At 30.6% G+C, this 21,961-nt stretch overlaps 3 protein-coding genes across 4 annotated transcripts; all 3 read right to left on the bottom strand.

Annotated features, from left to right (window-relative positions):
* Positions 1-6,396: 6,396 nt before the first annotated feature.
* On the bottom strand, positions 6,397-8,572 carry LOC105790602 (rac-like GTP-binding protein ARAC4). Of its 2 annotated transcripts, none has more exons than XM_012618300.2 (8): positions 8,354-8,572; positions 8,048-8,234; positions 7,866-7,953; positions 7,595-7,704; positions 7,416-7,479; positions 7,028-7,092; positions 6,885-6,950; positions 6,397-6,712 (listed from the first exon to the last, which is right to left on the bottom strand). In XM_012618300.2, the coding sequence occupies exons 2-8, from the start codon at positions 8,183-8,185 to the stop codon at positions 6,614-6,616; spliced, it is 630 nt and encodes a 209-aa protein (XP_012473754.1). In that variant the 5' UTR covers positions 8,186-8,234; positions 8,354-8,572; the 3' UTR covers positions 6,397-6,613. The 2 variants fall into 2 exon arrangements, with proteins under 2 accessions (XP_012473754.1, XP_012473753.1); XM_012618299.2 differs by having other exon boundaries at positions 8,048-8,223.
* Positions 8,573-9,599: 1,027 nt separating this feature from the next.
* LOC105793100 (uncharacterized) lies at positions 9,600-10,256 on the bottom strand. The gene has a single exon (XM_012622030.1). The coding sequence runs from the start codon at positions 10,254-10,256 to the stop codon at positions 9,600-9,602; it is 657 nt and encodes a 218-aa protein (XP_012477484.1).
* A 7,454-nt stretch (positions 10,257-17,710) lies between these two features.
* LOC128043103 (FCS-Like Zinc finger 3-like) lies at positions 17,711-18,417 on the bottom strand. The gene is made up of 2 exons (XM_052635136.1): positions 18,193-18,417; positions 17,711-18,100 (listed from the first exon to the last, which is right to left on the bottom strand). The coding sequence occupies exons 1-2, from the start codon at positions 18,303-18,305 to the stop codon at positions 17,938-17,940; spliced, it is 276 nt and encodes a 91-aa protein (XP_052491096.1). The 5' UTR covers positions 18,306-18,417; the 3' UTR covers positions 17,711-17,937.
* Positions 18,418-21,961: the final 3,544 nt, after the last annotated feature.

The raw sequence follows: 21,961 nt of genomic DNA, 5'->3' as shown, positions 1-21,961 counted from the left end.
TTGGTCGTCATTATTAACATTTTCAAGTTTGGTACATTTTTTGCTATCATTACAAAATAATGCCTCGTTTGGCTAGTAGAGTAATAATATGAGGAAAAACTTATTTATTATATATGTATTACAATGGTTAGACATAAAATAAAATAAAATAGTTAGTACAAATTTTGCTATCCAAGAAAATAATACTCAATCAAAATAACCTTTAAAACTGAATTATTATGGGTCAAAATCGGTTCAAAGTGGAGGATATAAATGAAGCAAAATAAGGCAAGAAAACTTGATTCGCTAAGCCGCAAAAAGTTGCAAACTCTTGAAAACGAAATATTTACTTGAAAAGAAAATCGAGAAACCGATATGATCTTGTTTGTTTTTCACGGATTCTCCCGGGGACCATATAGAATCCAGATTTTTTTTTTAAAAAACCCAACATTTGTTCTATTATTATTCATAAAAGTTTAATCAAATGATAAACCAAAATCAGAATTTAGTAGTAAATAACGAACCTTTAGACACAAAGAAAAATCTCCCGATTCCAATAAGGAGACCCGGTTGATAATAAGTAGTTAAAAGACCGAAAACGAAGAAAGTATCAATGACAATTAAGCGAGTAAGCAAAATTCGGGGATAGAATTTTGGAGAATCAAATAAAAAAACCTAGAAACGTCCAGGCTTGAGAGATTTGGAGGGTAATTTTTATTATGTGCAATTGGAAGATTCCAATAATTATATTATTCCGCGTAAATGTTCAGGTTTAAAGACATGAATGATAAGCTTGCTATCCAAGAAAATTAACTAAGTTATGAAACACAAAATAGACAAATTCTTCAAATTCATAGAAGTGTAGGCCAAACTTTTGTCTTGCATAACCATCTGAAATATCCAAAATTCCACATGTTTGATGTCTTCATACACAATGAATATAGTGGCAAGATTCAGAGGTCCCAACAGTCATTTAACTCGTGAAGTGCACACAAAACTCTCTCAAGACACATGTTATATGCAAGGCAATTTTTAATGAAATATTATTACAATCTAGCATCATACATGGATATAAACATTCAGGCAATCATATAAGAAACTAAGAATGTATGATAACGAAAACAAGATCATGTCAATGTAGAATTTTGCTTTCAAATGGAAATGTAAGTCAAGAAACTTACAAGAAATCTCAAAAGAAGAATAGGGTTTCCAACACGGAATCTCCAATAAGCGTAAGTCGAATGTAATCATCGCAAATTATTGCAACCAGATAATCTCAATATCTGCTCCAACGATGCATAAGAATAACAGCTACAACTTTAACATGTGAGTTATGTAATTTTATTTTCGCCAAAAGAGGCCTAATCCCCAAAGTTTGTACTCTCATAAACCAAACACCGTGTTTAACTTGTCAGCGTTAAACTGCCAATTAACCAAATTAAGTGCCCAAAGATTAACCTTAGAATGCCAAGCAATTATCGGTTGACAGATTTGCTTCTTTTGACCAAACAAATAATCGATTTCAAAATGATTAGAGCAACATTTTAGAGCAAAACAAATAAACTATTGACCAATTCAAAATGAATTTCGATTTCAAACAAATTACAAAGAACAATTTTAAGATGAATTGATTCTTCAATACACATAATCGATTTAGCAACATGTTAACAAAATATAACAAATTATTTGCAAAAGAATACCATTTTAAATATTTATTAAGGCATCTTACAAAACTAGAAGCCTATGTCCCTCCTGAATGTTAATCATTATCGTTAACTCTTCAACAATGAGAAGAACTGGCAGTAAAGTAAACACAGGGTCGGTACTTCTTCCCAAACCCAAACCCAAATATACAACCAAAACAAAATTCAAATTAGGGAATGGCGATAAAAATCCTAATCGGTAATATATGTTACAGTTAATATATTCGGTTTCAAGCTTGATAAAAATCCTAATCTATTGCTTTTGGTGATATGCCATTTTATAGTACTATATTCTTGAATTAGTGAATAAAATATTTCAAATTTTACCATATTAGACCTAACCCAAACCCTAAATCAAGATTCAGCTTTTAAAAGAAAAAAAAGCTTACCTTTTAACCAAAATTCAAACCTTGATAGTATCCTCTCAAGATTGGCTCACCGTTGCTTCGCTTTCACCCGATTTATGAGTTCTCCTCTCCTTTTTCCTTTGCCCTTTCTCTTTCGTTTCTATCGCGATGTTTTGTCTGAAGGATGTTTGTTTCTGTGTTTATGCCTTATACAGAAAATGATAAGTTAAAACACGATGAAAGAAACGGCGTCGTTTTGCCAAAATTTTAAGACACCATTGCGGCGTTTGTTAGGAAAACGCCACTATTTCTTAGATATTTGCGCGTTTCCAAAAACGCCACTAAAATTGAATTTATAATCAAACGCGCCGCTTAATAAAGCTTAATGCATATTTCAAACTATATTTTTAACTTATTAATCTTAATTCTATTTAAAATAATATTTAAATGACAAAAACATTAATATAATTTATATCAATTGGTACTTTAAATTGATTTTTAAAATATTATTTAAATAAATTAATCTAAACTAACCTAAACCTTTATCCCACCCTCAAACCCTAAACCCTAAATTCTAAACCATTAACCCTTAGCCCGTAACTCAGAACCCTAAACCCCTAACCCTTATATCCCAAACCTTAAATCCATATACCCCTAATCCTTAAAATAGCACAACCATCCAAAATAATCCCTAAATCTTTAATAATCATAAAATAGTTATAATTGATTAAACAATAATTAATAGTAAAAACTTTTAATTTGTAATATTACATTTTTAATTTTTTTTGTATAAATTTTGAAGTTTATAATATTTAAGTTTATTGATAAATAAATAAATTTAAACTATATACTCATAATTTCAATATATTAAATTTATTAATATATATTTTAGAAAGTAATAAGAACATATTTGATATAAAAATTAAAAATACCGCAAAATCTAATAACTTAAACTCTAACATAACCGTTGAAACCCTAAACCCCAAATCCATAACCCCCTAACCCTTTACCCCTAAATCCCCTAAACCCTAAAGCATAACCCTTAAACCCTAAATCCCCCTTACACCTAAACATCAAATTTTCAATTACACAAACAAACGGTGACGTTTTCACAAGATTGTAGACATATTTGCGGCGTTTTCCCGAAAAACGCCAGTAATAGAGTACATCATTCAACTGAAACGACGCCGTTCTGATAGAGTATCAAGAATATTAGCGGCGCTACCTATAAAACGCCACAATAGAAACGATTCCCTAACACGTAACGACGTCAGATATTGCAAAATTTGTATGCTTTTTACTACAACGCCGGTAAGGCTACCTTTTATGCTTTTTCTATACAAACGCCGCTAAATTTCTTTTTTTGTGATCTTACATTTAAATAATTAATTACCTATTTATTTAACAAATACATAATTACCAACTTATTTATTTATACCAAGATTATTTTGGTCCTATATATACAAATTAAATAATTAATAACTATATATATATATATCCATATGGATATATATATGCATAATATCAAAAATATCAAATGGCCGTTAAATATTTGGGTTAAATGTTTTAAATATACAACTATTATTAATTAGTTAATTGTATCATTTAACAATCTTCAAATTATAAATTAACATGCATCCATAAAATGATCATCTAACTACCACGCACCTATATATATATCTATTAATAATTATAATATAAACTATAGTAAACTTCATTAATATATATATTAATTAAATTTATTGATCATCTGGATTTATTTTACAAATATATAAGAACGTATATATTCACCATAAAAAATAATAAAAAACAAATCTAATTAATTAAACCCTAACATATGCATGACCGTTGAAATTAACCCTAATTAAATATCAAACCCCTAAACCTCTAACCCCTAAATTAACCTTAAATCCCAATTACCTTAAATCTATACCCCGTACTCCTTAAAATACCGTCCATAACAAAATTTCCCTAAATGTTTAATATATATAATCATAAAATATATATACTCAATAATTAATTAATTGTTAAAATATATATATATTTTGTATAAATTAGTCGAACAATATATACTACCAAAATTTATTACTCTTATAAAAAGTTAATTCTATTTTTAATATATTCTTTACATTAATACAACAATTTAAGTTTTATTTATATTTTATTTTATTCATAATTTAATATATTTTCTCTCGTAAAGTAGTTTAAATCAACTGTTATAAATAGTTAGTTGTTATATATATATATACGACTTCTCTTTAATAAAAACTTTTTATATTAATCAATATTATTTGTTAATTATAATTTAAATTTAAATTGTCCCACTATATAATAAATAGATTTGTTACTATTAGCGGCGCTTCGGCAAAAACGCCGCTAAAGGTCAATACATTAGCGGCGCTTAGATACAAACGCCGCTGAAGACAAGAGAATTAGTGGCACTCAGTTAGAAACGTCGCTAAAGATCCGAGCATTGGCGGCGCTTGTATAAAAACGCCGCTAAAGACCCCAAGCATTAGCGGCGCATAGAAAAAAACGCCGCTAAAGACCCGAGCATTAGCGGCGCATAGAAAAAAACGCCGCTAAATATCCGAGCATTAGCGACGCATAGACAAAAACGCCGCTAAAGACTCGAGCATTAGCGGCGCTTAGACAAAAACGCCGCTAAAGGTTTAAAAAATCGCAAAAACGACGCCGTTGGTCTTAGGTTTTTTTGTGGCGCTTTATATAAAACGCCGCTAATTCCTATTTTTAGCGGCGCTTCGGGATAATCGCCGCTGATGCTCTACCTTTAGCGGCGCTTTGGCTAAATCGCCGCTAATGCTCGATTTGTTGTGGCGCTTTTGTTCCAAACGCCGCAAAAAGTGCCGCTAAAAGCCTATTCTGGTGTAGTGCGTTTGATAGATTCTATACCAATTTACTCTGAATGGATAGCAGATGTTTTCTTTTGAAAAGTGGATGCGAGCAGGGCTCTTTTAAATAGTTAGTATGAAATTACTTACTTCACCTTAACCCACTTCATTATATAAAAGTCCGATTTTATCTTTATATGTAAACAACTGAAAGGGCAAAAATGTAATAACATAATATAGAAAATTCCATATACTTTATGTTTAAATATTTTTGTGAAGAATTATGTTTTAATATTTACTTGACTTTAAAAAGATTGAAAATATGAAAAATAAGTAACAATATTCAAATTGAAGCGGAGCAAGGTGGGACAGGGATGGATGTATCCAACATTTATGAAGATGATAATGGTTTTCAATATTATACATCCACAGTGAAGAAGGACAGATAGTGGAGCATACTGTACCAACTATATTTATAATAAATTTAGTAATATTTGCTCCTCCGTGTTCCATTGTCATCCTTACTATTAACTATTTTTTAAGAGAAGATTGGCTAACAACATGATTTCTTTAGAAAATATATGATGTATGTTGAGGCAACTAATTTTACATTAAAACTATTCAAAGAATAAGCTATTTATACTATTATAAAATTTTAATTGATTTAGTACTATCAATTAATTGCACACAAGCACAATTAAAAAAACTAAAATTTTAATTTATTAAAAATAATTATTGTTGTTATAAAATATTTTATATACTTACCCACCATAAATAGACTATCATGTGATTCGAATGTATGATAGTGGATTTTAGGGTGAACAATCAATATAGTTACAAAAGTTAGGTTCACTTTCATAATCGATAAATATATAATATTTGATATACTAACATTTTATTTATTTTTATTTTACTGACAACCTTAAAAATTATTATGTATTTCTTTTTTTAATATTTTACTATACTTCTATAAGACGTTTGTCAACCCCTCGACTTTACTTGTGAAGTCTAAAACTCCATTGGTACTTCACCAAATATTTTCTCATTAAAAAAATCACATCCTTTTAAAATTTTACCATTTATTTAAGGATTAATATTTAATACATTGACAATATATTTTTTATTTCACAAATAACCTTTAAAATATGTCATGTCTCTTTCTTTTAATATTTTACTATACTCATTTAGGACACTTGTCAATCTTCTAATCTTTCTTATGAAGTCTAAACACTGCACTATGGTGTACCAAATATTTTCCTTTTATTTAAATAAGAAATATATTTTAAAATTTTTAAAATACTTTTTCATATATATATATATACACTCTCTTTCAGGTGTACCATAGGACTTAATGTAATTTAGGCAAAAGATTACTGTGCAAGCCCAATATATACTGCCCTTGAACGATTACTTAACATGGCCCAAGTTGAGGTAAAAAAAATACCAATTAGAGCCCATGCCATATGTCTTCAACTATAACCAAAAATGGAAAGCAAAAAAAAAAAAAAAACAGGATGACAATGCCCTCAAATCATTCCAATAAGCAGCCAATTTACAGAACCCAAAACATCCGTTGAGTTCTTGAAGGTGATAAATAAATGGGGTTATAATTGACGGAATCAACACAAAAGAAAAATGTAACAAGCAAGAACAAGACAAGCATATGGAGAGAATAGTAAGAGGAGAACCATCATCGTCAACTTGACACTGTTGTCCCAAAAGGGTGTTTATTTTAAAGAACACGGCATACACTTGGTCTTTTCTTTTGCTTCTTTTGCTTTGGAGGCTGGACAACCACCTTGATTGCACCATCAAATACAGCTTTCACATTCTGCAATTTTCAAACACTAATGAATGCTATTATCCACTAATTTCTCCAATATCCTGTTTGTTTAATTAGTGTTGAGATTTCACTTGGGAAGGACCAAACAAAAAAAAAAAAGACAAAGAATCCGGTTGGTGTATGTAACAGCCACTTTAGGTTAACAGATGCAAGATGAAACCTGTTGTGTCTTGGAGCTGCACTCTATGTAAGCCAGTGCTCCTATTTGTTTCTTTAGTTCAAGACCCTGCCCAAAAATGATAAAAAAATATTGAAACATCTAATACTACAATACAATACAACAAATTTGACATCTGTGGTTACCTGTTCTGTAGAAATAGTTGATGCCCCTGGATAGTCCAAGTGGAACTGTCTATCTTCTCTTAAATCTGCATCCCCATTCAAATTTATTAATATAACAAAGCCATGCTTGTCTAATCATGGCATGTTCATATGCTGCACTTTATGTTCACATTTTGAATGCTTATGAACCATGCACCTAGGACTATCTTATAATGATAACTTGTTTGGAAAGGGAAAAGAATGATTGTAAGTGTAAGAAGTGGAGAAAAAAGAACCAAGGACATGCTCAATTATTGAGAGCATCTTGAATCTTGATTGATAAGCAAAGGCATGGTTCTTGAAACTTTCATTTAATTTGCACAAAGAATACATGAAGAAGAACAAAAAAAAAAAAAGGCATTTTCATCACCTAGTTTTGTTCCCACAAGAACAATGGGCACTGCTGGGGCATAATGTTTCAGCTCTGGGAGCCACTTCACCAGCACAAGGACCATAATGAAAAAAGAACAAAACATGTAAAGGAATCAGAAAAGTTGTAATAGTATACAGTATATTAGCATAAGCCATAAGCACAAGAGAGAAACTTACTTTTTTTGTTACATTCTCATAGCTAGGCCTACTAATGAGGGAGAAAGCAAGAATAAACACATCAGCTCCTCTGTAACTTAGAGGCCTCAACCTGTTATAGTCTTCCTGACCTGAACAACTCTTACTATCAGCATTATGGAAAAATCTGTTTCGCTTTATAATCGAATCGATGGACGTTAACTCAAGAAACTAGTATTCATTTTATGATATATGCAAAAGAACTTGAATAAGATCAATGTATATGGAAGAATAAAGCAGATGAGCATAATACCAGCAGTATCCCAGAGACCCAAATTCACAGTCTGCCCATCAACCATAACATTGGCACTAAAGTTATCAAAAACAGTAGGAACATAATCCTGTAAATACCCAGAAAGCAACTCAAAATTTAAAAAATAAAATGAAAGATGAAATGTAAGAAGATAGTAGAGAAAGAAGAAGAAAAGTTGATACAGTTGGAAAAGTGTTGGTAGTGTAAGAGATAAGGAGACAAGTCTTCCCAACAGCTCCATCTCCTACTGTAACACATTTTATGAATCTTGTTTGAGCTGTAGATGTGGCTGCTGCTGTTGCTGCACTTGCAGTACTCATTGTATGCTAATGCCCCTCTGTTTGAACTCTCCTCAAACCTGAGAAGTTTCTGAATTAAAACCCAAACATTTTTATGAACTTGGTGAGGAAACAAACTTAAATGGAGGGATTCATCATTTAATTTGAGCTGTCAGAGAGCCAAAAGGAGAAAGAAAAAGGAATACTTACTCCCTTTGTGAATTTTATTTTAATAGCAAGCCCTTAAGTAGCATGTGAACAACCGGCTCCATTGAAATGATTGAGGACTTTGCTCTCTTGAATTTTGACTTTTGGCTCCACTTTTTACTCCTTTTATGAGCACTTAATCAAGGTTTCCAATGAATTTGTTGAGTCAATAAAGATGGACATGTTACTCTGGTTTGAATACTGTCCCCAGTTTTTTCTTTTTCCGTCATACCGTGTAGGAAGGTTGACGAGACGACTGCTTTTCAATGCATGACATAACCAAGACTTTAATGTTTCCATGATATTGAACATTGTGCAAAAGATAAAACAAAGTTTTATATTTCTCAGAGAATTAGTGGCCGGAGATAAGGAGATAGTGACATTTGAACTAAGGAAAATTAATGTCACCCCATCATTTTGGTGACACCTCCTGTGTTTTTGTCACCATCTTGGAATGGAATGGATCTAGGTTTTACTAGATGAACGTTGGACTTCAAAGTTAGATTAAGTTTTTCAGTCTTGTAAAAGTAAGATTAGGTAATGGCAATCCGATTAATCATCCTAATATCTATGAAAAAAAGCATGATTTGGTATGCGATATGCAAGCCTCGACTTAGTAAAGAGAAATTTATTGCTAAACACATCGATAACTATTAACAATTTTATTAAAAGGTATTGAAATTTATTTTGCATCAATGATTGAACTCATAAGTTCAATTTGAGATTTTATTTTGATTAGATTCTTAGCATGACAAATTTAATTTTTAATTCTAGTTTTTAATTTCAAAACTCATCATTTTTTTACTTTTTGTATTAAACACGTAAGATTGTTATCAATACAAGAGGATTCAACTTTTCTTGCTTCTATATATCTTAGTAAGAATTTATTTTGTTGAATTCCAACCCACCAATTAATCCATATTTGTTAAATAAAGGATAAACATGTTTGACCGCAATCGAATCCATATCATCTTGTATTGATAAGAATATCAATATTAATACCAATCAAACTAAGACTATAAATCGGAAGGAAAAGAAAAAATTATAAAATGAGTTGCGGAAAGTATAGATTAGTGACAAGAGATACGAAGAAACTAAATTTCGTCCATTGCCATGGAAAAATGGTAAAGCTAAAATTATTAAATTTGTAGTTCGTTAAATATTTTTAATATATTTCAAATAAGGGAGACGTTCGAACCAGCATTGGAAATGGTAACAATCACTTTTCCTAAAAGCAAAGACAGCTTCATTAGAAAGAAACAGAATCATTGCTCACAAGTCGAGCAAGACCAGCAGGTGGAAACAAAACCCAATCAAAAGGGCATGCTAAAGTTCGAGTCATCTTTGCAACCCCTGATTTAGAGATAAAACTGAAAACATAATTAACAGAGGCTAATAAAGATTTTATATCAGCTTCAATAGCCTTTGATCCCCAACAGTTGTCGAGATCCGCTTCAAGTGAGGTCATAAGTTCTTTGTTATCCGATTCCAAAGCAACATTTGACCATTGTCGGTGAACGGCCAAAACAGCTCCCGAACGTACCGCCAACGCTTCAGCAACCCGAACAGAGGACACTTGAACACAAGCATTCAGGCCCTGGATGATTTTCCCAAAACTGTCTCTAGCAACTGTTGCAATTCCCGCTGTTTGGTTTGAGGGGTTCCAAGATGCGTCACAGTTGATTTTAACTGAATTTGGAGCAGGGGCTGACCCTCGTTGGTTAAATTCTATAGCTTCCCTCATGGCTTTCATCCAAATGGAGACAGGATCTTCATTTTTGTTTTCGAAGATAAATCGATTCCTAGAATTCCAAAGATTCCAACAAATGTAAGCAAGAAGTCCCACTTGATCTTTGGCTTCAACAGAATCAAGCCATAGACTGGTATCATTCCACCAATTGAACATCCCCTTGAAACCTTCCCTCTTACGACAATAGCTAAAGGTAAAGATCTTCCGAACAGCTTCAACAAAGGGGCAAAAAAATAATATGTGTTTGATGGGTGTTCAATCCACCAAAAATAACATTCCTACCCCTGAACATATATAAATAACAGTATAGAGAGTAGGATTGATCCTACACGGATTGGGATATCTAAAATTATTATTCGATTTAATAAGGTCGCGCGGTCAAGCAACTATAGTGCTCACGATAGGTGACGATCTGTGCAAAAATAAAAAGGGAAATTTAAATATGATAAAACTAAAAATAATAGAGATAATTGAAATTGAAATAATAGTAAAAATAAACTGAAAACGAAATTAAATTGAATAAACCAATATGATGAAATTCTAGTTTCGGGCTCGATTTTTGCTTCAACTTCTAACCAATCCTTGATAGCAAGTCTTCTTCTTCAACCAATAAGTCAGTTAAAGTGATTGAGGACACCTCAAACCATCAACCCTTCTGTGTGTAAATTAATTATTCAGCTCTTTGATAGTCTTGCGAACTAGAAGGATCCAACTCGAACCAACAACCTCAACCACGCAAGTCATTAAATCCGATTGCTATTTTCCTTGACGGATCCAACCAACTACATAATTGGACACAACAATGTGCTCTTCAATATATCGAATACAACAACCAATCATAAAAGAGAGAGGTAGTGTTGGACCAAATTGAATGAAAAAATTTTGAATTAAGCGAGTTGACGAGTCTTATTTTAGAGAGGATGTAAAGATAATATTGATTAACAAAAGTTCTCAATAAATCTTAAGAGAAAAGATACTACAAATAGTAGTGAAGAGATAAATTATGTGATTAAAGTGTAACAAGAAAGAAAATTGAATAAAGAAATCAAGAATGTATCAAGTCTAAGAAATTGATTGTAATTAAAGAAATGTGATGTACTAATAATGATAAATTAAGATAAATAGTGTCTTTGCTAAAAGACAATGAAGTTCATGGTCGAGAAAAACCAAGGAAATTTCGAGGATAAAATTTATTTTAAGGGGAGAAATGTAATACCCTAAAATCAATATATTATAAAAGCAAGATTAAATTGATAGTGTATAATTGATTTTTTTCCGGTAAAGTGAGAAAAAGATGTAAATATGATAAAAGAAAGGTTGAGTGATACCAAGGAAAAATTTGAAATAAGAAGTATGTTGTGAAATATTAATTTGAGTTAGAGACTAAATTGTAATATGAAAAGTTCTATGGCTCAAGTGTAAATATTGAAAACGTGAGGGGTTAAAGTGTAGATATAAAAATTTGAAGGGTCAATAGTGCAAATATCTTAAGGGTGGAAGAGTTTAGAAAATAAGGAAAATGGATGAATAAGGACTAAATTGAATAAATAGAGAATTTGAGGACTAAATCACAATTTGACAAAATTAAGTGATTATTAAGGATGAAATTTTAAGGATTATAAAGGGTAAAATGGTCAATTAGCATGAGAAAGAATTCTAGAGTGTAATGATGACATGTGAGATATTTTAAATTAAATAATTAGATAAATGTTATAATATTAATATTTTAATTAGATTTTTGTTAATATTTTATTATGAAAATGATTGGTATAAAAAGAGAGGAAAGATGAAAAGAAATCATCATCTTTTCACGTTCAACGTGAGAGACAGCTAGGGAAGAGAAAGTTGTGTTTTTTTTTACAATTTAATCCTTTACCATGAAAACCCACATTTTCACAAAAAATTCATGAAAATTTCCTTAGACACCAAAGAGAAAAGATGAAGTTGAGATTTTAGAGAATATGTTCATCAATTTAGGAGCAAGAGAAGAAAAGGGAAAGAAAGTGGTGAAGATGGGGAAGGAAAGGAAATGAAGAAGAAAGGAAGAAATTCTTGACAAAGGGGGATAAGTTTTATACTAACCCTACTTGTATTTCAATAGATTGAGTTAAATATGTTGTGAATGAGATGTATGAAATATGTATTTTAATCTAACTAGAAATAGAAAGTATTTGATAAAGTATAGAGATTTAAAACACTAAATTGGTAAGTAAGAGAAATTGTGATTTGTATTGTGAAAAGTACTCAAATTAAAAATGAATACGTAATCTACACATAACCATAAGTGATTAAATTGAATATTAATCAAAAGTATGGTGATTATGTATGATTGAATAAAAGATAGTGAAAAGAACCATGAAAAGAAAATATTTTCATTAAAATAATTTGGACAACAAGAATGACTTAACTTTGATAATTCACAAAAATCATAAAAATTAGTTAGAGATCAAATTAAATATGGAACTAAATTTTATCGAGCATAGTTTCATATGAAAGAAATGGTGTAAGCAATGAAATTGTAGACTTTAGAAAATCATAAAAAAACTTGTACAAAAATTATTAAGGGATGAAATTTATATGTTTAAATTACTAATGAGTCTATTTTCAAGAGAATCTAAAGTAAACATCATCTGAACCCGTATTTAAGAGATAATTATTTTTAGTAAAGAAAGGTCAAAGTTGTCAAGTAATAGAATAGGGAAATTTTGAAGAAATTATCAGATTGATTTGCTAAAGTAGAAATTCTAAAAATTTATGGTAAAAAATATTTGAGCCTAGTTTCAAAAACATCAAGCGGGTCTTAATTTCAAATTCGTAATTCAAGATATAAATGATTTAGTAACTATGACACAAGTGGACAACTTTGATATGAACACAAAAGTAAATAATGGAATTATAGTTAATGTTACGTATATGCATGTCATACTAAAAGCTAAAGATTCTAATATATATACATAAAGGGTGTGGAATGGAGAGGAGGAGGAAAAATAGTAGATGAATTTGAAATGTTATGAAATGGTTATAAGTGATGGAATGATAAATACTTGTGAGAATGTTTAAACGAATTGATAAAATAATAAGTGAGTAATTGTTAATTGATCCGATTTTAGAATATTGGCTAAAAGTTTATGAATAATTAAATTAATTGACACAATTTAGAAATAAACATGAAGTATACATAAAGTGGGTAAATTACTTTAGAAAGTGCAAGTCCTCCAATGGACTTATTTGTAAAACTTTAATAAGTGTGTTAATTTCATAAACTTTATTATATTTGATTGAATATCATGTTTTAATGAGCTCCTTCAACCCATAAATAGTTCTGTCATAAATTCAATTATTTCTAAAATGAGTAAAATGGTATGCAATAATCAAATAATATGATAAATCGATTTGAAATATTTGTAGTTGTTTCAACAACGAATGTGACATCCCGGTACCTTGACTTGACGATTGGGTTAGGTATGGGGTGTTAAATTTAGTGGTATCAGAACTCGGGTTTACTAATCCTATGATCATGAGTGAGTCTAGAAAAACAAGATATATAAGAATATATAATATAAAATATAAAATAATGAAATGTGAATCTGAAATTTGAGAAGATAGTGAAAAAAGCTTTAAATTGTTCCTGACTAGATAATAATCTTAGTATGATTCATGACAATAGGTATGAAATATAAATATATGAGAAAGAATAGAGGTTGAACTTGAGAAAATAATGAAGAAAATAATGTTATAAATAGATATGGCATGAGATGATGAAGAGATGATTAAATTGAGAAATGTGCAAAACCTGATAAGTGAGATTAAGTGTTGTGAACTGAAGTGTGGAAGAAATATATTAATTGTTAGGAAAAGAAGTAGTGAAATTTTAAGTATAAGAGATTGAATGACGATAAGGACTAAATAGAAAAATTGTGAAATTTGAAATGTTTTTAAATTGATCTCAAAGGAGGATGTGTTAAATATGTTAACTCAATTTAGTTAATTGGTGAACTTATAAATGCAGACTATTTGGGTGGATAATAATAATAAAATAATATGAATGTTCAGCGGATAGTATGGACGGAAATGAGATGCAAACCACGTCATCTTCATCGATTGCGATATAATGGCCAAAAAGCAAGCCTATTACGCGGACAAGACTAGATCGCGTGGTCATGATGCTCGGATTAAGTACAAGGATTTTGCGAACAACCTTCTGCATTCATTTGGAGGATAATCATTTGGCGGTCAGGCTTTGGACGGACATATTCTAGCGAACCACCTTGGCGTGCTTCGTTTAAAACTATAAATCACCTGAAACTAAGGATATTTGTTATAAAACTTAATTAGTCTCACTTATGTTATAACCTCTATTATATGTGTGTGATCTAAATAAAATTTTATTGACATTAAAAAGAAATTTATTCGATGATTGTGTATGTGAATGTCTCTATTTTACTAAAGCATTTCGTAACTTGGGTTCGACGACCGGACTGGGCGAGGGATGTAACAACAATCGTGTCAAGTTACCCGTTCATGCTAAAAATTTAATGACACATCAAATTGCTTGGCCAAGCTAACAATATACATGTCAAATTACTCGTCCGGGCTAAACCTTTAAAAGGATATTAGACTAATCGTCTGAGCTAAACCTCTGTCACATGTACCTTTGAGTCCGCAAAAAATGCTAGATCTTGGTAATCAATATGTATCAGTGTGCACAAGACCTTTGTTGTGATCAGGTCTATGAGAAGAACTGAGAACAAAAGAAGAGAAAGTAGACCTAATAACCCAACTTATTCCTTCGATAGAAACTCTGAAACAGATAAAATCCACCAAACCCAGCAAAAGGAAGGAGAACCAAATACCAGAAACCGAAAACAACACAATAAACCTAAATTGTTGTAATCAGATCTATGAGAAGAACTAAGAATAGAATAAAAGAAAGCAAACCTAATAACTCAGTTTAGTCATTCGATAGAAACTCTGAAACAGACGAAATCCACCAAACCCAACCAAAGGAAGGAGAACCAAATACTAGAAATCGAAAATTGAGAGGATTTGAAGTGGTAGAAAACCAACTACCAACAAGACCCGTGGAGAAAATTGGCGAACAAAGGCGAGATGCGGCTGCATTGAGACAGTTCTTCTTCCTCAAACAAAATATAATCACTAACATCTTTAAAGAAACAAAAGCAACCAAGGAATCTCAACAGGAAACAAAAGGCTTAAATGAGATCCGGAGACAAAATGGAGAAAAATTGGCGAATGACAACAAATTGCAATGACTTCGGGAAGGTTCTACTCACGAGGAGAGAATGACAATTGACCTAATTTTTCGAAATGTAACAAAGAGCATATTCCAAAAAAAAATGGATGATTCTATCGAACAAAACAAGTGGAAAGTATGTATGAGGTAAGTTTCATTCAATCCGAAAAAAACCTTCATTCAAGACAATATATTGTTCAACCATGTCCACATTCACTGCATTTACCAAATACTGATAAATTAGTGTTTTCTTTTGTCTTTGTTTCCTTTTCTTCTTGTTTTTCTCATTTGCTTAATAAACTAGACTGATTTTGTTAATCCCAAATTATTGTTGAATTACTTTTAATTCTAGTTTCGAATTTATATTACTTCTCAATTTTTAACTTGTTTTTATTAAACACATAAGATTGTTATTAATTCCTGTAAATTCAATTCTACTCACTACTATATACAAATTTTATATTTTGAGTCAGAATTTATTTTGTTAAATTCAAACCCACTAGTTAGTATGAATAACTTACTAGTATCAAAGGAAGTATAGGACAATGCCTATAGAATAAAAAAAAATCTTTACAAAAGAAATACAAACAAGTTTCATCATTGAAACTTTATGCATAAAAGCCATGTTGCTAAAAATATTCTTAGCCGATGTATTTTCAATATGGGTATTGATAATGCACTTAAAAATATCATATGCTAAAGCCTTCAATTATGCAATTGATTCTAGTTTGTATCAATTTTCTTTAATCATGAGGTGTGGTGTGATTGTTGCTCACATCATCCCTTAACCATAAAGTTGGAGGTTTGATCCTTGCCCATGAGAATGGAGCATATTTAATGACCAACCGTTTACTTCTTTGGAGAGCACCCACAATAAGGGGATTAGTCATTGTTACCAGCGGTGGACTCCCTAGTTTCGACTCCTTTCCAGTATTGTTTGAATTGGACTGATTGGTCTGACTGTTGGATCAAGAAACAGTTAAAGTATCAGTTCAAAGAGTGATAAAATATCAATTAACTTATGAAGTAGTACAAATCGATTGATCTAGATTTTTATTATTATTTAATTAAATTTTTATTTTTAGTAAATTATTTACTTTGAACTAGATAGATCGATCAAATCGGATGAATCGAAGATCGATGATCTAATAGACTATCAATTTGATTCTTAAAATATAAGTTCTCTCTGCTCGAGAAGTTGTGTTCTCTTATGTACTTGAAGATGTTTGCATTAGGAATTGATGTATACTCTTTTAACTTGTTTAAAAGGCTTAGGGAAATGGTAGAATTATAAAATGATTTGTCCAAAGTAAAGATGAGTAATAAGTATAAGAAATAAGAAAGAAACTAAGGAATTTGTTAGTATTGCTTAAAAAAAAAAAGTACTTTTTGGCTTGAAAAATACTTTTAAAAGAAATTTTGTGCTAAACAAGTTGTTTTTTACTGAAACTTTTAGCTTTTGAAAATGAGTAGCTAAAATTTTTAGCTTTTTCTCTACCAAAAACACTTTTGGTGCTTAATTACTTTTTCACCCCTCCAACAACATGATACTTTTCTTTTTCTTTCTTGGTGCTTAATTACAAATGTATTAAAATCATTAATTAAAAAGAAAAAATATTTTTTTAAATAGTGTAAATGTGTTAATATCTAATTACAAATATTTAATGGTTATACTTAATTATTTAAAATATAATTTATATATTCTAATTAAATTTTATAAATAATTAATATTTATTGCTTAAAATATTTAAAATTTATATTTCATATATTAAAATATCAACAACAAGCTATAATAAATTATTTTTATTTTCTTATTAAAATATAATAATATTATTAATTTGAAAATTATTTACATATTACTTGATAATATCATGTCTAAAATAGATATTTTATTTTTCAAAATCACTTTTAACAGCAATATTAAAACCAAACTTCTCCTTTTAAAAGGAGTAAAACACTAGCCCTAAATATATTCCATTTCCATTGAAAAATGGTAAATTATTATATTGTAATTTGTTAAATAATGTTAAGATTTGTCAAATAAGCATTGGAAATGGTAAAGAAAGCATGGCAAAAAGCCATTAATATGAGGTGAAAAGGGTTGACTGAATGGGACAAAACAAGTGAAAAGTATGTAGGAGGCAGGGGTCCATTCAATCCGACAAAAAAGCTTTTGCTCAAGACAATATACCGTTCAACGATGTACACATTCACTGCATTTACTAATTACTGATATATCTTGTTTTTTTCTCATTTGCTTAATAAAGCAGACCCTATCGTGATGAGCACAAAACTTTGCCTTGTTACGATCTCATTCAAATTTAGTTATCACACATCATTAAAAGGTAGCTTTCAATTCTCAGGAATACCGGAAATTATAGATCTCTGAATATTTTTCATTGATGGAAACTACACAATCTGATACCTCCCGCTTCCTCCCTTATCAACTGTCAGCCCCAATAAAAAACGATATTACAAAATTCCATTCAAGGTTTTCTTTTTCCTTATCTTGTTTCTCGTTTTTTTTTTCAAAATTGATGATACCATTATCACCCTACTAAGAAAAAAATAAGCAAATATGTACTACGACACCGTAATAGTTCCCGTCCGAACAGTTTTGTTGGGTGTAGAGGTCTTGGAATCCGATTTCCTATGTGCTCTACCAAATTTCAACTTCTTTTCTCTGGCTTCATCCATCTCCATCTGTTCTTGTCTACACTCTTTGCTGCAAAACGGTGTATTCCCTCTGCAATTTAAAAAATACCCATCAGGAAACAAAATTATTTCATACTCAAACACGATTCGAATTTTAAAATCAATACTAAAGAGCAAACCAACCTGTACATGAAAATATCGGAATTATGAAGCGATTTGCCGCAAACGGAGCAGGCATCCAGATAGTGAGCCCCGTACCGATCTGGGCACCCTGAGTGATAATAATAACCCGACATATTAACTGCTTGCTACTTGTTGAATTTCGTAAAGTATGGCCGGAGCTGAGGGCGGCGCTGGTAGCTGAAAAAGGGTGGAAGAGAATAAAAGAGTGAGTTTGATGGGCGTTAAAGCTTGGCAGCTATATATAAAGCAAACGGAGGTGAGAGCTTGGATTCTGAGTTGGTGCAATCAGGTAGTACAGGGAGTACAGTAAGACTATGTAGCCCAAACAAATGGGAGAGGTGTTAGACGTTGATTGGAAATGTTTGTAAAAGCGGTTTGGTTTTATCTTTTTTACTTTCTGCCGAAGTTGTTTTTATAAATATATAAATAAAAGTGGTCTGTTGATAATGCATAGGAATCAAATCAAATTAAAAAGAAGGGTGTGCGTGTGTCTCGTAAGCAACATTGTTTTTCAATTACTTAAATGGGGTTTACGTCACCCATCAATATTATTTTTAAGTATTTTAATCACCAAAAGATTCTCTTCTCTACATTATTTCATATATTTACGAGCGTGCATTTATTACGGTTCAATGAACTCAACTACAAAAAATTTGTCTACAAGCTAATGTTACACTCAAAAATCTCTAGACAGTTTAGTCAATGCGGGTATTCTAGATGGATTGTTTCTATTACAAAATAAGCGTTATGATAAAATATTGGAAATAGGTCAATAGCACGCACTTTTAGGCATAATAAACTCGTATTGATTGAATGCATAATAGAATAGGATCCCATGGTGCACATCCTTCACGCCCATGAATATCATTTATACATTTTGTGGGACTTAGTATTTATCTTACCACATCACATTTGTAGACAATAGAACCTCTCCTATAAATACTCCTTTAACAATGATGAACGGACCAACTCTTAAAAACCTTAAAATTACTCTAAGCAAATTATTTCTCTCTCTTAATTAGCTTATCCTCTTATTCCTTTCTGACCCTCCGTCTCTTTAATTAACCAACCTTCACAAAATCACATTTTTGTACTTGTACAGGTTGAAATTTGAACAATAATTTGTTCATATTCACCTAAAAAAGTTATAAATTTATATATTTTAAAATATATATATATATATATTATGTATCTTTAATTTCAAAATAATAATATATTATGTATCTTTAATTTCAAAATAATAATATAAAAATTAAAACATATAAAGTTTACTAAAAAATCAGTTCAAAATGAATTTAAACAAATGGTTATCCAAGTTAAATGAATTTGGACAATCATATGTCCAGATTCATTTTAAAGGTAAAATATTTTTAAATTTTTTATTAGTGCTTGTCATATATCATGATATGAGGCTACCATAGTTCAGGAGGCAAATATATATTAACCCAAAAATAAAAAATTAAATATCTTCTTATTTTCAACAAAAATATAATTTCAAGAAATAATAAATTTATACTCAAATTTCACTAAAATTATCTTCAAAGTAGCAGCGAAGCCAGAACATCAATTCAAGAGGGTCGATTTTGAATTATAAATTTTTTAGAGATAAAAATATATTTTTATCATTATATTAATTTATAAATTTTTTTAAATTTTAATAAGACTTAAAAGACAATTTTATTTTTTATTAGGGTCAAAGTCACTGCTCGCCCGCCTTACATTCGGCCAATGCCCAATTAAAACTCGTTTGATGTATATATAAAAAGGCATAACCAAAAAAAAAAAAAATTTATCCCATAACACAAGTTTACTTCAATAGCTCACCTATGGCAATCACCGAAGCAGCTCTTCCATAATCCGCCTACAAGGCCCTATCATTTTCAGCCAACCTCGAGAACCTACTCGATTGACACCATATTTGCATTCCAAGCCATTATACCCTCATTCTCCAACCATGGAAGATGTGAAATGCCTAAAAATACATGACTTTGTGTCACTATTCCATGTTCACTCGCTTGCTTCTTATTTTCTTTCATTCACAATTTCATAGCCATTTTATGGTATTGCTACCATAGATGGGCTTTGGGTTTTCAACAATCAGCTTGATGATTGGTCTCCATCTGAAAAACAACCCATAAGAATTTAAACTTTTAATTTTTATAAAAAAATATGAACCCTTTTTTTTTATTTACATAATTTTTAAAGAATAAGCACCAATTTCATAAAAACTATAAATGTTGATGGTAACCAACTAATGGCAAAATTGGATGGAAGGTAGATTTTTACTCTCAAAATTAAAATATAGTAATTAGATGTTAAATTTTAAAATATATATATATATATATATATATATTGAGATAAGTTTTTGAAGTGGTTGATGGAAATGATCATTTTCATCATCGTTGCGTGAAACATATAACTTGTCTTATTTGTTGGCATGTTTGATCAAAATATTTTGATGATTTGTTATCTATTTTTGAGGATTTTATGCAGCCAATCTTATGTTTATCACTAGAGAAAAGATGGAATAAAGCAAGATTACTTTTCAAGGATTCTTATGTTACTTACCTTGTACACTGAGATATACAATCCAAGAAGATATGAGTTGACTTTATAATCTTGTGTATCCTTATATTAAAGATAATTGATTTGATGAGATTTAAGCATACCAAGATAGATTAAAACTTATCTTGTGAAGCAAAAATTATCAATTGTGCTCAAAATATGGAAGGCTTGGGCAGCATAACTTGTCATACTTGGAATTGGAAATCTTTTCAACCACATCACTTGGGCAATGACTTCAATGATTTTATGGATGTGTATTTGGCTCATATTTGAAGATTCATATTGTGGAGCAACAAATTTTTGAAGATTTGATTGAATCGGATTAAGCAATCGAATCCTTTAAAATATGGAGATTAGATTGGGATTACATTGAAGACATATCTCCAGGGATTCTACTTTACATTGCACTTTATCAATCTATTATATTTTGCTATTTAATAAGGATTGAATTGTAGTTGATCTCTAGTATATTATCAAGTCTTAAACATCTATATATGTGAGAAACTTGAATAGTTTTATGTACTATCTGTTTCATTGAAGAATGTACTTTTGAGTGCAATTGAAGTGCAAAAAGATTGTGCTTACAATCTAAATTCTCAAAAGAAAAGTTTAGAGGTGAGTTTTAATTTTTAAGTACAAAGGGGAGGTCTCTATACTAGGAGTGAAGCGTGATTCACTTTTATTATTGTGGGTCAAAAGATAGTGAAATTACTTATTGTGTTTAAAGAAATCAAACAACGTAGATAATCACTTTAGATTCAACTTAATCAATTCAAACAATTAACGAATTTAGATTCCAACAATATATAAACCTTTTCTAGCATGTGCATATGGAGTAGTGCAGGGACTACCAAAAACTTGACCGATAATTTCTATTATGTCCCATTAATTAACTTCCTATTTCCAGGTTTTCTCCATTGTCACAATTTCTTTTAGGACAAAAGCATATATCCATGGAGTATAAATGGGCTATGTTTTGGGCTTATGATGATTAAACAAAGATGAATCGCCACAATTTTTTGGACTCAGAAAGCCAATTATTGATATTAAATAAATAAATAAAACAAATCATTTGAACTAGAAGAACGGAACAAAGACGAAGAATGGCTTGCAGGAGTCATGTATGCCCTCCTCCTCTGTTTGGGAGCCTAGAAAATATTTCCATCTCTCTGCTCGACAAGTTGTGTTTTTCTTGAGTTCTTGA

This window comes from Gossypium raimondii, chromosome 8, assembly GCF_025698545.1.
Source record: "Gossypium raimondii isolate GPD5lz chromosome 8, ASM2569854v1, whole genome shotgun sequence".
Lineage (NCBI taxonomy): Eukaryota > Viridiplantae > Streptophyta > Magnoliopsida > Malvales > Malvaceae > Gossypium > Gossypium raimondii.
This window is presented reverse-complemented; position numbering and strand designations above follow the sequence as displayed.